Source organism: Lethenteron reissneri, chromosome 7, assembly GCF_015708825.2.
Source record: "Lethenteron reissneri isolate LAM-NWPU_2019-01 chromosome 7, ASM1570882v1, whole genome shotgun sequence".
Lineage (NCBI taxonomy): Eukaryota > Metazoa > Chordata > Hyperoartia > Petromyzontiformes > Petromyzontidae > Lethenteron > Lethenteron reissneri.
Genome location: NC_083785.1, coordinates 10,293,859 through 10,309,400, shown reverse-complemented (window position 1 = coordinate 10,309,400; position 15,542 = coordinate 10,293,859). Strand labels below are relative to the sequence as shown.

Here is a 15,542-nt window from a genome sequence, read left to right as displayed (position 1 = left end):
AAGAGTTGGTCGAACCAACTCTCGAGTTGTGGACGCGTGGTTTCTACTGCCTCTTGTTGTTGTTGTTGTTCGCCACGATTGTCCGACGTTTCGCCGCACGAGCTGCGAGTTTCTTCCCACGAACGTCTGCCTATACCGGCCGGCCACCTCGCCCCGACCATTCTTTCGAGCGCTGCAGCAGAAGCTCCCCCGGCAATGTAGGAGCGAAACGTCGGAACATCGAGCCGAACAGCCACACGGGGTTGACAGACAGTCGCCAATGACCGCGCGACAAAACCCCGTCGTACGCAAGCAAGCGGCCAGAAGCACGTTTAAAAACTTCACACCGCACCCTTTTGACTCTCTCACTCACCCGTGACTTCTTGCGAGTTGCACGTGATGGCCGTGTACGCCAAGAGGTAGTAAAAGAACGTGGCAGTCATCGTTAAAATCGTCATCTCACGAGATGTGTCCGAGCTGAACGAGGATTTCTGTACGTACGTCGGCTCTGGCTGGATAAGCCGGTCGGGTTTCCGCCTGTTCGCCTTTTTTTTATTCCTCTGCTGCTTCTGCTCCTCTGCTGCTGCTGCTCTGTATAAACTTTCACCGCCCCCACTCGCAACTCACCGCAACACACACAGACACACACACGCAGAAAACCCCCAGGAAATGACGCTCAATGAGTAAAAACACAGCTTGTGGGCGTAAACGTCCAACTTTAATGCGCTCAAAGAGTAAGCAAAGAAGATAATGAGCTTGTGTGTGTGTGTCATCGTGCTCTACGTATTGTTACGCACATTCTTTAAAGATAATTAAACCACACACCCCTCCCCCTCTCGTCCTCCACCCCACCCACACATCGGAACAACAGCTTCACGAAGTCTCAAGCCTCCGAGATCTGAGCTCCTGTCAATAACCTGATGATGATGGATGTAACTTTGGTTAAAAAAAAACTTAGTTTGGTGAAGAACATTTCCGCTTTTGCTGCTCCACGTTTCTGCAAAGCCATTGCAGCTCATCCACAAGCTGCCCTCTCTCTTCACCCTCCCTCTATTTTCCCACTTAACCAAAAAACAGCGCTTACTTCCACCTGTACCTAACGTTTTCTTTCTTTCTGGCACCTCTTCCTATCACTGAGTCTCAAAGCCTCCGAGAGCTGAGCTCCTGTCAACAACCTCATGATGCTGGATGTAACTTTGGAGAAGAAAAACACTTTGGTGAAAAATATGTCCGTGTTGCTGCTCCACGTTTCCTGAAACCCATCGCTGCTCATCCACAGCTTGCCTCTCTCTGTCTCTTCACTCTCCATCTATTTCCCCACTTCACCAAAACAGCACTTACTTCCGCCTGTACCTAACTTTTTTTCTGGCTCCTCTTCCTCCCACATTTTTGCTCCATATTTTTGTTTTAGATTGTGTGTGTTTGTGTCACTGGTAGACTGAATATACAGGGTGATTAAAAATATGTACCCGATTTGAAATCGCTAAATCTCTGCAACCACGAACCGTCCATTAATGAAATTCTTACCACTTGAAAGGGCGGGGCATAAAGTGTCAAATGATTACCACTCGATGCTTCTCCCAGCGCACAAACAGCCCCTAGCCTCAGACACACTGCCTCAACGTTGGATAGGTCGCACGGGACCCCAAGACTTGGCGCTACACTCTTGGCCCCCAAGATCCCCAGACATCACACCCTGCGACTTTTTATTGTGGGGATACGTCAAAGACCCGTGGTGTTTCTGTGCCACCATTATTGGCGACTAATCTGGATGACCTCAAAAACAGAATCACGGCAGCGGTGACTTCAGTGGAAGAAGACACTTTGAGAGGCGTTTGGGACGAATTCAACTATCGTCTCGATGTTGTCTGTACAGCAGGTGGAGGGCACATAGAGCATTTATACAATGGTTAGTAAAACTTGATAACTCATTATACCGTTTGTAACTTTTCGTGTAATTGTAACATGTTGCCATCGAGAAATATACTGCTTTGAAGTTGTGTCAATCATTTTAACACACCTCTTGCTCCCATTATATTTGCACTTTTTTTTATTCGCGACAGATAAATACCCCTTGTTGTTAGCTGTGCAATATCTCCGAATGACCCTGCTGTACTCATTCTCTGCAATATCGGATGTATTTGCCTTTGTTATGCTGTCGCTGGTGTGCTCACGCACCACGGATCTCCTTTGTAAAATATCGGGGGCGACTGACTAAACTGGACCATCGTCCGTGTCGCAAGTAAAATAAACGTAACCTCCAGCGGAACGTCGTATTGTAGCCATATAATTGTCGTGAGATTACTCTCCAACATCACACCGATGGCTTTGCCCAAGCAGGCAATGCATTTCGCACGTTTGATTCACGGGGACACTTTTATTAATTGGCTGTGTCGGGCGGAGGAGGGTTTATTGCATTTTTTTGTTACACGACCTAACCCAGAAGAAAGCAATTATGTATCAAACAAGATTTGTTTGTTATTACGGTTATGAGCAAAAGCCTAGAATGGCTGAAAACGCCGCGTGGCCAGCAACAACATCTAAATTACGGCACTCAGCACTGCACCATCACGAGCTGATAGTTCCTGGCCACAGAATCAGATTACTCGTTGATGTTGGAGCAATCCGACGATCTATAAAGCTCGTTGTGAAAGATGTTCAGTAGGGGCGGGTCAGAACGTTACAGCAGCAAACTAAAGCAAAACACGATAGAAGTGCAAAGTATTGGAAATGTAAGCATGTCACAAAAAAAACATTTTTATTTTACCATTTAGAGCTCACTGAGCTATTTATTAGCTTCTTTTTCAGAAGCGACCTGGCCACAAATGATAACTCCCTCTTAACTTGTATTTAAGAGCTTGCATCTTGAATCCCTGCCTCACTTGATGCAGCAAATCTGGCTGTGACGGTCCCACCTGATGACGGAGACTTGTGTTGCCTCCAAAACGTCGTGATTTTATTATTTTTGTTTTATACATTTTTAATTAAATTTTTTTACCTACGTGACTTTACCGAAAGAACTAAGAGTATGATAACTCAGCACCTGGCAATGCCCTGGTCATGAACACGTTCTTTGGAGATTATAACCAAAAACTCATCCCTGCTTAGCTTATGACAAAATCGACGGGGATCAGGCGCGTCCAGAGTGCTTTGCTCTGAGGGCAAGGCAATTATACCTCCGGGGCAATCACACTGACGCATCGTAATTTAACTTAATTACAACAACAAAAATAACAGAATCAAATTGCCAACAGCTCGTCGGAGTCAGGTATCTTTGCCCCCCAGGACATCAGATTAGAATAGAGCTGTGGTCTTCATTGCAAGGCCCCGCGGGGCCACTGGCAACCCCTGGTGGCCTTTAGTGTGGCCCCAGACATGCGGCACCCGGCGATACACAAAGAGTGAAAACACTCCCCCCCCCCCCAATCATCATCGCCATCATCGTGTTGCTGTCAAACCCAAAATGGTTTCAAATGCGTTGCGTCCCTCACACTGGAATAGTAAGAAAACCCTAACACTTAAATATGGTAAAGTATTGTTTATATATTTTCATATTAAATCGATTATATGAATAAACATAACCTACGTTGGCCGTTGTAATTATCATCAGCCTTCTTTCAATCCACTGCTGGAGGAAGGCCTCCTTGCCAAGCCGCCGCCATCTCTCACGATTCTGCGATGCGATAACACTGGTCTACAAAAAAAGAAACATTTTTTTCTGGCCTGGACTTTTGCAGCTGTTTAAGACTAATTTCAGGGTGCTGATTCCAAATCTGATCTCAGATTTGCTCTATCACATCTCATTTTTATGCTATCGGCATACCCCATTTACCCGAAATTAACTCTGTCACTTATGATTGCAAGTTGTTGCGAGTCAGTGACTGCTTTAGTGTTAAAATATGGTGCTGTATTTTTAGGATAGTGTGTTTATAACATACTTTTATGTAGATATCCACATTTATTAAATATTTTTCTTCTGCAGTTTTTATTGAAAATGCAATATTTGATATCTCAAAAACCTGATGTGATAGACAAAAACTGATGCCAGATTTGGAATCGGCACTCCAAAATTGCATTAAAATCGTTGGAATACCTTATGCCAGAAAAAGTGTGTTGACCAGTGTAATCCACCACATTTGTTTTTTACCAGATAAGGCGAACTGAGCTGCGTAGCTCAGAAGCGACCTGGCCACCAATGAAAGCTCAACGAAGTGGCTCGTCACGTGGACATTTATAGCAGCCAAATACTCGACACGCGTGATGTTGATACTAAATGTGGAGAGGAGGAGGAGGAGGGGAGAAACCGGATGACCCGGAGAAAATCCACACGACCACGGAGAGAAACTGCTACGTACCAGCCAGAGGTCGCAAACGGGTTTTGATTCCTTACCCGTACCCGTACCCGGCCGCACCAGGGTCGCAAATGGGTACCCGTACCCGGCCGGGTATGGCTACCCGTTCCTTACCCGTACCCTACCGAAATGAGTGACAAACGGTTACTCACCAGTGACTCACGGCCTACCCGTACCCGTACCCGGCCGCACCAGGGTCGCAAACGGCTACCCGTACCCGTACCCGGCCGGGTACGGGTAGCCGGGTATTGGGTAGGGTACGGGTATCGGGTACCCGGTTGCGACCTCTGGTACCCGCACACAAGCTGATTTCATTGCTCCGTACTCCTCGACTTGACGTTTTCTCATTCCGTCCTTTAGCTGCCCACTCTTGTCATGCTCCTCAAACATTCGCCATCGTCGCTTCTAGCCACGACGTGTCCTGCCCAAGCCCGCTCGCGTTTATTGCCAGTTTGAGGACACCTAAGGGATGTCCTGGTTGTACTGCGTCTAGTTCGGCGTGATGTTTGTACCATACGTTGAACTTCTTTCGCACCGTGCATAGCCCACCGTGCTAATCGGAGGTGTGGGATGTCCGACGATATGCACTTGGAGCTTATTCAGGAACTGAATGGTGCCATAATATGCGTGTATTCAAACTCATGTGTTCCTCTTTCTGAATAATAAACAACAGAATTCACTGTATTTTTTTCGTGGTCCCTTCCGGAGTTTTGAGCCCTGGACAAATGTCTCGATTGAACCACCACCTAAATGGGGCTCTGTCCCAGGCCAACCTGCACTTATGTTAATACAAGCAGAACTCGATCCTGTTTCTCCACATATGAATACAAATATGCTTCAGTCCACAGCCTATTGGTTTCCCAGACCAATATTCTGGGTCTCATCAGTACAAGCTCCACTTGTTAAACAAATGTGCGGGGGAAGAGACAACAACCGAAACACAAACATCCGTTCTAAAGATGCGGCTGGATTGGCAGCTGTTATTTTATTGGCAAGAGTGCACCACATAAAACATGGGCGGGGAGGGAGGGACATGTCCAACAAGTGTGTTGAACATTTGCCGCTTGCCATCAAACTAATGAGACTATCTAAGGCCCGGATGTTAAGGCTTTGTCCAATTACTGGACAGGCAATATGGGGTCTCAAGCCAATGACCCCGACTCAGCGATCGGGAATGCAACTCGATATTGCATCTGGACGCAAGGAAATCGTACGGGGATTTGTCACGGTTCAGATAAGCGTGTCTGCCAGGGTTACGCATAGCAGCAGCAGCAGCACGGGGAGAAGGGGTCTGAACGAGTGCTAGAGCAATGTATCTCGGTGCGTGGGAACGGGTCACTCAAAGAATACAAAGCCGCACATATATCACTGCCTTTTTTACGTGCACGTTTTATATATATATATATGTTGCAAGTGCATCGTGATGCTGTATCTTGGCCATAATTGATTGTAATAGTTAAATTCCTAGGCCATACCGCCGTTTTTCACTAACTCGCACTGACCAGTGTGGTGAAGTATGGTCAGACAATTCTAGATGTGAAGTTTTCGTGACTGCAAGGATTCATACTCTTTGTTTTTTTCGGTAAAGTCACGTAGGTAAAACATTTAAATAAATTAAATCACGACGTTTCGGGCGCAACACAAGCGTCCTTCTTCAGGTGGGGAACTTAGCGAAAGCACAACCGCTTAAGTGTGTCTTAAGCGACAACTTAGCAAAAGCACATCGCTTAAGTGTGTCTTAAGCGACAACTTAGCAAAAGCACATCGCTTAAGTGTGTCTTAAGCGGTGTGCTTTCGCTAAGTGTGGCCACACACTTAAGCGGTGTGCTTTTCGCTAAGTTGTCCCCACCTGAAAAAGGACGCTTGTGTTGCGCTCGAAACGTCGTGATTTAATTTACTTACATTTTTTTACCTACATGACTTTACCGAAAAACCCAAAGAGTATGGTCAGACAACGCTCATAACCGACACAGTATGGAGTGTGATTGTGGCCATGCAACACAAGCTATGGACCATATAGTAAAACCACCGTGGCCTGCGCTCCTTCAACGGAAGAGGAGGATCAGCAAAACTACACGAACTGGAAACTCGTGAAGCCCTCTCGTGGCGAGCAGATCTCGACATTGGCATTTATCTCCGGAACAAATCGCCATAAGCAAAAATAAAATAAGCTTGGGGAGGCCTTCATCCAGCCGTGGATTGACAATGTTTCGTAAATTATTTTGATGATTATTATTATGATGGTACGCAGTAGTTTAAACGTTTTCCGTGAAAGATGTGTCATTCAAATTTTTTTTCAAAGATGTTGGCAGTTTCAATCGCAAGGAAGGTTGCGCAGTTATTAAAGTTCACAATGACGCGCGTCTTTTAAGGTGTACGTTTACACACTTAAAGATATTGCTTAACGTTCTACCAATACCAGCCACTGTGCCTTGTGTAATGGGCATGACACGAGGTACTGTATTATGGGTATGAGTGTCTTACCTTGGGGGGGAGGGTGATATCATGCACAGCTGACTCAACCCTGGGCTGGCTTCCTGCACCCGAAGGTTAACTTGCATCACAACTGCCACAGCTGTCATTCACTGGGTTTACAATGTACGTTGGAATTCATCAGTTATACTTTGTACTTTACAGCCAATTTCTTACGATATTAGGAAGCCACTGGGAGCTATGGGTCCGTCCATAAATGACGTCACGCACCTAGGGGGGGGGGTCAGACATTTGTGACGATGCGTGACGAGGGGGGGAGGTGTTTGCGAAATGTGACGTCACATCAAAATGCGCAACTTTAAATAAATATAGACAACACGTTCTACTTAATTAAATATACTTTTTAATAAATGTTTTCTCCTTCAACATCAGAGTGCATCGCCACATTAAATACGCACTACAATGACAATAGTTTAAAGCGATTTGAAGCATTTCTTTTTTTTTGGGGGGGGGGGGGGCAGAGCTTTGTGACGTCATATTTGAGGGGGGGGGGGTCTGACTTTTGTGACGCCGTGTGACGAAGGGGGGGGGGTCAAAAATCGTCCAAAATCGCGTGACGTCATTTATGGACGGCCCCTATGCACTTTAAAATCTAGATTGAAAACTAATTTGTGTAGAACTGCTTTTTGTGGTCAGTTTTTTGTCCTTCCCCCGCACCTCCTAATTAGCACGGTTGGCTACGTACAATGTGAAAGAAGTTCAACATAAATTTCGATTTAAAGCTTTCGTGACTGCAGGGATTCATCTTCTCGGTTCTTTCGGTAAAGTCACGTAGAAGGGAAATAATAAAATAATAAAAATAAAGCATAATTATTATATTATTTTATTATGTTTTATTTTTATTATTTTATTACTTCCCTTCTACGTGACTTTACCGGAAGAACCAAGAAGAAAAAGTTCAACATGCATAAAGGGATTTAATTTTGTATTAATTACATTATTATTTGAGACACGCGGTGGCCTGGCAGCCCCTCCCCCCTTCCGCCCCGCCCACTACTCGCGTAGCCCCGCCCTCTGCCACGATTATGAGCGTGGCACAGCGCTAGATTAAAAACAAATTACCGGAGACAAAATCCTCCTAATTTTCCACAACAGCTTCTGACTGCCACCAGGCCTGTCCAGGCTAAACCGGGACGTTTGGTAACCGAACTGTTATTTCACACTCGTTGCATTTACCTAAGAGCTCCATTTCATCCCGCGGGCTCTATTGATGTAGTCAAATCAATTCATCAATTATTTAACTAATTAAAAAAAGAAGCAGCGGGCCCACTGAGATGCACTATCTCATGAACAAGGCTATCGCTTAATTGAAGATTGGGTTTGTGTGTTTCTTCGCGGAAGACATATTATGTTGCGCGCTGAATATCATGTCCTGGATTTAGCCGGGGGGGAGGGGAGAGATATTTAATCCACGGTCCAAGATCCAGATCGGCCCAGTGAAAAAAATAATACGTCAGTTCTCTTTATTGGCAAATATGTGACTGTTTCGACATTATTTTAATATGAGGCATACATAAATAAAACGAGTAATTTATTAATTTCAGGGTTTTTTTTAAAGGTTTTAATTTCATCCTTCTATTTTCTCCGCGTGACACTGAGGGTTAGGAATTGTATACGTGTCTGTATGTGTATGGGGAGGGTGTCTACCCTGGTGTCACGGGCATAGATACCAAAAATGTGGCCGTGGTGAATGAGTTATAGGCCGAGCACGGTGAGGGCATCTTGCACGCATAGAATGATCCACCTCAATGAACTCGACACGCTCGTACCACAATATACCACGCACGTACCACCATGCACATAACAACAAACGGGTCTCCCGTCTCATCCTAAGCTGCACGAACAGGAGCAGATGGCACACTTGCGTTAGGCTGCCGATTTTTAAATATTCATACCGCATACCGACGTTGAAAGCTAATCGTACCACTCTTACGGCAAAATACTAAACAAATATTAGACCAATTTTGCTTTCAAAATCAGCGTGCAGTGAAATGGTTTGAAAATTAGCAGCCTACTCGCTTCAATCGGTACGGTTGGCAATCACGATATACATCTGGGTGCAAAGTGGGCGCCTGTGATCCAGAGCTTAGAACGAGGGTTGGTGGGTCACACAGAGACTCGTGAAGTTTCAAAAACCACTGGGCCGCGAAGTGGCCAGGAGACGAAATTGGCTGAAGTGAAATTTAGTTTGAGCACCTCTGCACCTTTTTCTGCATTTTAGTTTTTTTTTCTCGAACCTCGGTCACTCATGAAATGTACTAAAACTAGCAAAGACGACGTCCCACAGCACTTGACATTGCGAGATTCGTCACGTGTAATAATCATCGGATCCATGCACGGAGCATGTGACCTCATGGCCACCCGATGTAAAGAGGATTACTTTTTTTATGTATTTAAATTCGGTCAAGTAACGTTAGAAGGGGAAGTGAGTTAGGTAAGGGAGGCCAAATAATTGAGGTGTCAGAGGCTGGGGAGTGCGGTGTGGGAGAATGGGGAGCGATGTGTGGGAGACAGGGGAGTGTGGAGTGGGAGACTGGGGAATGAGGTGTGGGAGACAGAGCAGCGAGTTCTGGGAGGCTCGGGCAGTTAGGGATCAAGGCTCTGAAATTACAGCCCTCAGATCCGCATGTGGCCCCTGGAATGTTTTGTGTGGCCACGAGGGAGGCTCGGTGTTACCTCTGCTCTCAGTGGAGATGGGGAGACACAGAAAGTTACAATGTAGCTTCAAATTCAACCGAACGACCTAAGTGGGGAATTCAATATTCGCACAAAGTGTCAGCACGCTGGCCACTCTGAACCCGGTGGTCTCCGTTCAATTCTCGGCCACGGCTAATAGTGGCGAGCGACAGCTGAACCAACCTCTTTACCAACGCATAGTGACTAAGTGTGAAGTATGATCAAACATACCCCCATAACTGACGCTGCATGGTGAAGGCCTTGATGCAAGTTTGAGAAAGGGCTTAAAGTTATTCTTAATTACGACTGCTGTGTTGGTGCAACCCTAGGTGTTACCTGTGGGGGGAATGAACCACACATTTTCGACATTTAGAAAATCCCAACAGACGTTTGAATGTTTTATACTCTTTTTAAACGTTGCATTTAAAGTTTATTTTTATTACATTTTTTTTACTTTACGTGGCTTATAACTAAACTTATTTTAGAAAAAGAAAAAACAACTCTACACGAGTTTCGCAGAATGCACAAACTGCACTCTTCCAGAACTTTTTTGCTTGGTAAACACATATTTATCTGCACGTGTTTTCAATTCTAATTCTCGTTAAAAAAATAAAATACGATTCGTGGAATCTGCGAACAATCAACTGAAGTTTTCGGGCAAACATTCCGAATGTGCATATCAATAATTCCGCCTCGGTGTTTTTTGTTGCAGTTAAAAAAGTAAAACAAGCAAGTACGCTGAACCCAAGTTACAACAGAACCATACTTAATAGTAGGTTTTTATCCTTTTAACTGGTACAAAACTGACACCTTTATTCAAGGCATCATGTTTGCAATGACCACAACACAAGTAGTCAAAAAATCAAACAAAAAGAAGCAACTCTGATAATGATAATAATATGCACTGTCCTTGAAGTTGATTGGTCCACACCCGAGACGGCTTTCTTTAGAGCCTAGTCCCCATTGGTGTTGACCCAGATGACACCAGAAGGCGTACAACTCAAACACAGTGCAATATCAGAGTATTGAGAGCTCGGGGTAATCATTTACACTATGAGATCCCTTTTACCAGTGGCAAAATATAATAGTAGGTTTTAACCCTTTTAAATGGTACAATTTGAACCATACTTCACCCGAGTCTGATCGATTCTTGCCTCCCTAGCAACAGAGCTCCTGCAAAGTCCCTCCGCACAAGAGGAGCCCCCGTCCAATGCGACTGCTCCGCCAATTCAAGCTCTGCTGATGGAGTAAATGAAGGTAAACATCGAAGAGAAATGCGTACGAACTAATCGCAATGTTTTCTGACGTGCCTCGACATGCACCCAAGAGCGTTCGTCTACAACGACACTCTGCATCTGCGTGCTTTGGTTTGTAACGCGCGGCGCAAACATCTGTTTCTGGAGGGCTCCCACGATAAAATGAAATGCGATGTTGACGAAATACTTTCAGCACCACCACCGACCGACCGACCAACCATCCACCATCACTTGCAAGCTCGCTGCCAAAAGTGTCATGATAAAATCGTCTTTCATGTAAAATTTAATAAATAAAAAGTGTTCCACACTGCAATGATGTGTCAGCACCATAAACCGGCACAATTTTTTTTAAATCAATTATGAAAGTGAAACCTCTGGACACAGAGCACAGAGGTATAGCTGCAGAATTTAATAACAACAGCAACAAAAACACATCTTTGCTTTTTGGAACAACTTCTATTTTGTTTGTGAACATATTCTTAAGTCACATTTCTGACATGTATTAAAACAAAAATCTGAATTACAGCCTATATGACGCCTTTCAGATCATATCATGTCGCCCACAGCACATGCCAACAATAACCACACTGTCTGTCGTCACGTGACGTACGGGTCCTTATTCGCGGGGCTCATTTGTTAGGATTTCTATCGGGTTGGCTGAACGTCACTTGAGATGATGACCGGAATCTGCCATAACGTCCCTCTGGCAATAGGGAAATAAATCAAGCGACAAAGCCGCTGAACGTAGCCGGCGAGGAATCATCGCATCTGGCTACAATTCCGAATGGCTCACACGGCGGACCCTAAACAGATTGAAGAGTGGGCTTCGGAAGATACAACTCTCTCTTGAATTCATGCGGGTGGGACTTCTACACAACTGCTAAATGTGCTTGTCAGAAGAAGCAAAACCATGGATCATCTCCTGAGATCCTCTGCAGCACTGCCATGCACTCCTTAAGATACAACCCTCGTGAATTCATGAATTCATGCGGGGGGACTTCGACACAACTGTTAAATGTGCTTGTCAGAAGAAGCAAAACCATGGATCATCTCCTGAGATCCCCTGCAGCACTGCAATGCACTCTTTAAGATTTGCCAATGCCAACACCAGAAGCGGTGGCCTGTGCAAAATATTTGGGAAAGGTCGGGTGGGAGACGTGACGAAGAAGGAGACGAACTTGAGATGAGCACCACAAGAGCGGTGTGGGGTAAGGCACACAGAGTGAAGCTTTCGTGACTGCAAGGATTCATACTCTTAGTTCTTTCGGTAAAGTCACGTGACTTTACCGAAAGAACTAAAAGTATGCACACAGAGTGCTTGCTTGGCCAGCATAACCCCACAAGCTCGGCTGCTGATTGCTGCTTCAACACCCCCCCACCCCCCCAGCAGGGCACTCACTTTAAAAGAGACCCATGGTGCACTCAGTTTAGACACCCACTTGTCAATTTTGACAGCTCAGATATGCGCTCAATGCCGCGTCAAATATAGCGCTGCAGCTGTGGGCAAGTCTATCCCACACTAGACCACAGTGTTCATGAATTGCCACCGTTCAATGTTACGTTTAAATAGTTTTTTTTTTATTTGTAGTATTATATGCTCAGTGCAATTACGATAACTTGATGTCACGCAGATTGCCCTTGCAACAAAAAAAACAAAAACCGCCAATGTTTCACTCGTCTAAATGGGTGTATTTAATCTCCTTGTTAAGCATAGAACAGTGACCATTTCCCCGAACCGATGCTTTGTTGTCTTGTTTTACAAAAGTGCCGCGCGAAGCGAAACCCGTGTTCAGCGAGCAATCACGACGACTGAATGGCATTTTGCACCACAGCGTGCCGCAGTCATCCCATGGCGAGACAAAGAACTGTGATGAGGGTACGCCGCCGCACACTGGGATCGTTCCACGTGCTGCAACACATCGCTCAGCCGCGCAGCTCAAGAGGGTAGTACGCCGTTGACTGCTCCAAAACCACGTTATAACGGGCGCGTTCCGCGCCGCGCGAAAAGTGTTACCGAATAAAAAAAAACGCGTCGCATGAAAACGCGTTAAGCGAGTACCTACTACTAACGAGTACCTACTGTGCAGCAGCTGCTACTGTGGCCTCCTCTTCCACGATGGAAATAAGAAGCCTTGGAAGAGGTGGGAGTATCCCGAATTGTACCCGACAGCACCGCGACCTGTCGACCTGTCGATCATCGGTCCAATTTTGGTGAACCCATTCATAGACTGCTGGGGGCCATTGGAGAAACCCGCACCGTCATGTCAGCGGTCGTGCCGGGAGACCATGAGCACCGCGGCAGGATCCCACATTCTGTACCGTGCGTCACGTATGTTTCCGCTGCGTTCTGTCCCATCCACTCGATTAGGGTAACGTGAATATTCGTGCATAGCTTGCAAAAATGTTTGGCTTGACTATTGCAGAGTTAAGTGTTAACCCCTCTCACATGCGTGGGCTGTTCCTCTGGGTACCGTTATCTGGTCTCCTCCCACGAACAATATAATTGGTCAAACATGCCAATGAAGGATCCTCCCGAGAGAGGCTTTCCTGGGTAAATATTTTGTATCGATAATAAATGAGGACCCCGTTGGCAATTCACTTAGAGGGTGAATGCCGCCCACGCACCGTGGTGGGTCATGGGGTTTGCTCGGCCATAACTCTCGACTTGTGAAGAGGGAGCAGAAGCGTGGAGGCTGGACCAGTTCAGATGCCACACGCCGCTCTTGGTAGCCGTGGCCGGAAATCAAATACTGGTCGACCACTTGTCTGCACGTATGTATGCTGAGCTTCTTTCGCACCGTACGTAGCCAAGCGTGCTAATCGAAGGTGCAGGGGAAGGACAACGAACTCAACACACAGAAAAAATCAGTTCTAAAGAAATGAGTTTTCAGTTGCATAATGCAGTGTGCTAACCGAAGTGCCACTACTCCCTACATATTCAATCACATGTTGTTTTGTCTTCCGGTATTCTCCGAATTATGACGCACTGTTACCATCAATTTAAAGCAATAGTTGAGAGCGGGGAGGGGGGGGGCTGTGTGTGTCATCAGATTTGTTTAACTTAATTGACACCGGTCACACGTTTGGGGTGCGTCTTACTTTCCGGAATGCCTCGTAACCCACAGAATACTGTAATGAGTGATCTTAATGATCGATATGATGCAGCTGCTCTCTCTCTCTCTGTCGTAAAGGCATTGCGTGCGAACCCAGGTTACGGGTCTGGGTACAATTATTTGTGATTATAACGGAGCTAAGCGCGCACATGTGTGGGAGGAGTGGGCGTGCGTGAATTGGCCTAAAAGGCAAAAATAAAACGCTTCACATGACACGCGCACAAACATGTCCAAACATAGAGCTGCGTTTGTACGGTGCGATTTCACATCTCTGCCTCTGCCAATTAGGCTTAGAAGTCAATTGCTCAACACATTCTCGGGACTATGACCCACAATAAACAGAACAGATCACTGCCAATAGAAATATGCGCATAAAAAAATATCCTTCTCCCCTTTCAGAGCGCATGCAGCTACCGATCGTGTATACTGGGGTCACGTGAGCCCCTGCGAACCCATTACATAACACGTGTGCAAGCGAAACACAAATAAAGGCGCAGCCACTGCAATTGCTTGCTCGAGCCACTGCTAGCGGAAGGGCCTCTGCTAAGAGGGAGCGAAAGGAAGCTCCTCTCGAGGGAGTGTTGGTCTGTCTTGTTTTCCCACGCTTGCCAGACGTCTTGGTAGGCGTTGGAGTTACCCACACTTTACCCCACCACACAGGACCTGAAGATTGGAAACTAAAAATATCGATTCTGAAAACCTCGATCTCATGTGTGCGTGAGCCTAAACAATTGACGTCAATCAATCAATCGTTACATGTATATAATCGCGACTGACAAAGCCACTACGGGGTCATATTCACGCATTTGCAATACACAAACACATCGCATCAGGACTTTGTCTCATTGTTGTTGCTGAGACGTAGCCACGTGTTTGCATGAGTCATGCTTCACGCACTCATCCGATACCTCTTTATGATGATAACTTATCAATCCACCTCTGGCTGATGGCCTCCCCATGATGCCGTGACGGTCAAGGGGGTGTTTGTGGGTCGTACGTCACCACGCTGGTCGGTGTGGGTTTGTCAAAAGGGTGGGGAGGGGGGTCAGGCCCGGTTCATATATCACTCGCCACTGATGTTAGCCGCTGATGTGAGCCATGGCTGGATGTGTTAATCGGCTCAGTGGGTTCATGTGAGTGCGGTTACACGATCCACTGCGCGACTACTCCAGCAAGTCAACTATTGGTTTGTAGGACGTTGCTCCTTCTCTTCTGCTGCCCTCATAATCTGTTTAACAGCAGAGGTCTCACTCCAAATCAGTCGAGCGCCATTATCTTTCATCGGCTGCGTTACGCTGTGTGGAAGCTTCCTGGTCTGTCGCTCCCCATGAAGCTCCAGGTCTGCTCGGCCACGGTAATTCTCTCACTTCTCTACGCTTGCGAAGCGTGCACCCCCCTCATTGAACATCTTCGCCGGTTAGAAACATTTTGGCTGGCCTACTAACGATCCATCCTGGGTTAAACCATGTGTGTGTGTGTGTGCGTCTAAGTCGATGTGTTTCTATGTGTGTGGGTCGATGTATGTGTGTAAGTCCATGTGCGTGTCTGACTTTTTCGCCCGAGCAATGCCGGGTACTTACCGCTAGTCAGTTATAAACCTCCCACAGCCACCCGTGCTGTCGAATTCAAACCCAGTTTCAGGACCTTACTCTTCTCTGCCTATGGACTGACTT

The 15,542-nt window shown here is 46.1% G+C and overlaps 1 protein-coding gene across 1 annotated transcript in view; it reads right to left on the bottom strand.

Annotated features, from left to right (window-relative positions):
- Positions 1-640, bottom strand: part of LOC133357528 (carboxypeptidase inhibitor SmCI-like) — a 31,541-nt gene extending 30,901 nt beyond the window's left edge. Inside the window, exon 1 of the mRNA XM_061575503.1 lies at positions 353-640. Within this exon, the coding sequence (XP_061431487.1) occupies positions 353-437 (85 nt within the window). The 5' untranslated portion in view covers positions 438-640. The remainder of the gene's footprint in view (positions 1-352) is intronic.
- Between the last annotated feature and the right edge of the window lie 14,902 nt (positions 641-15,542).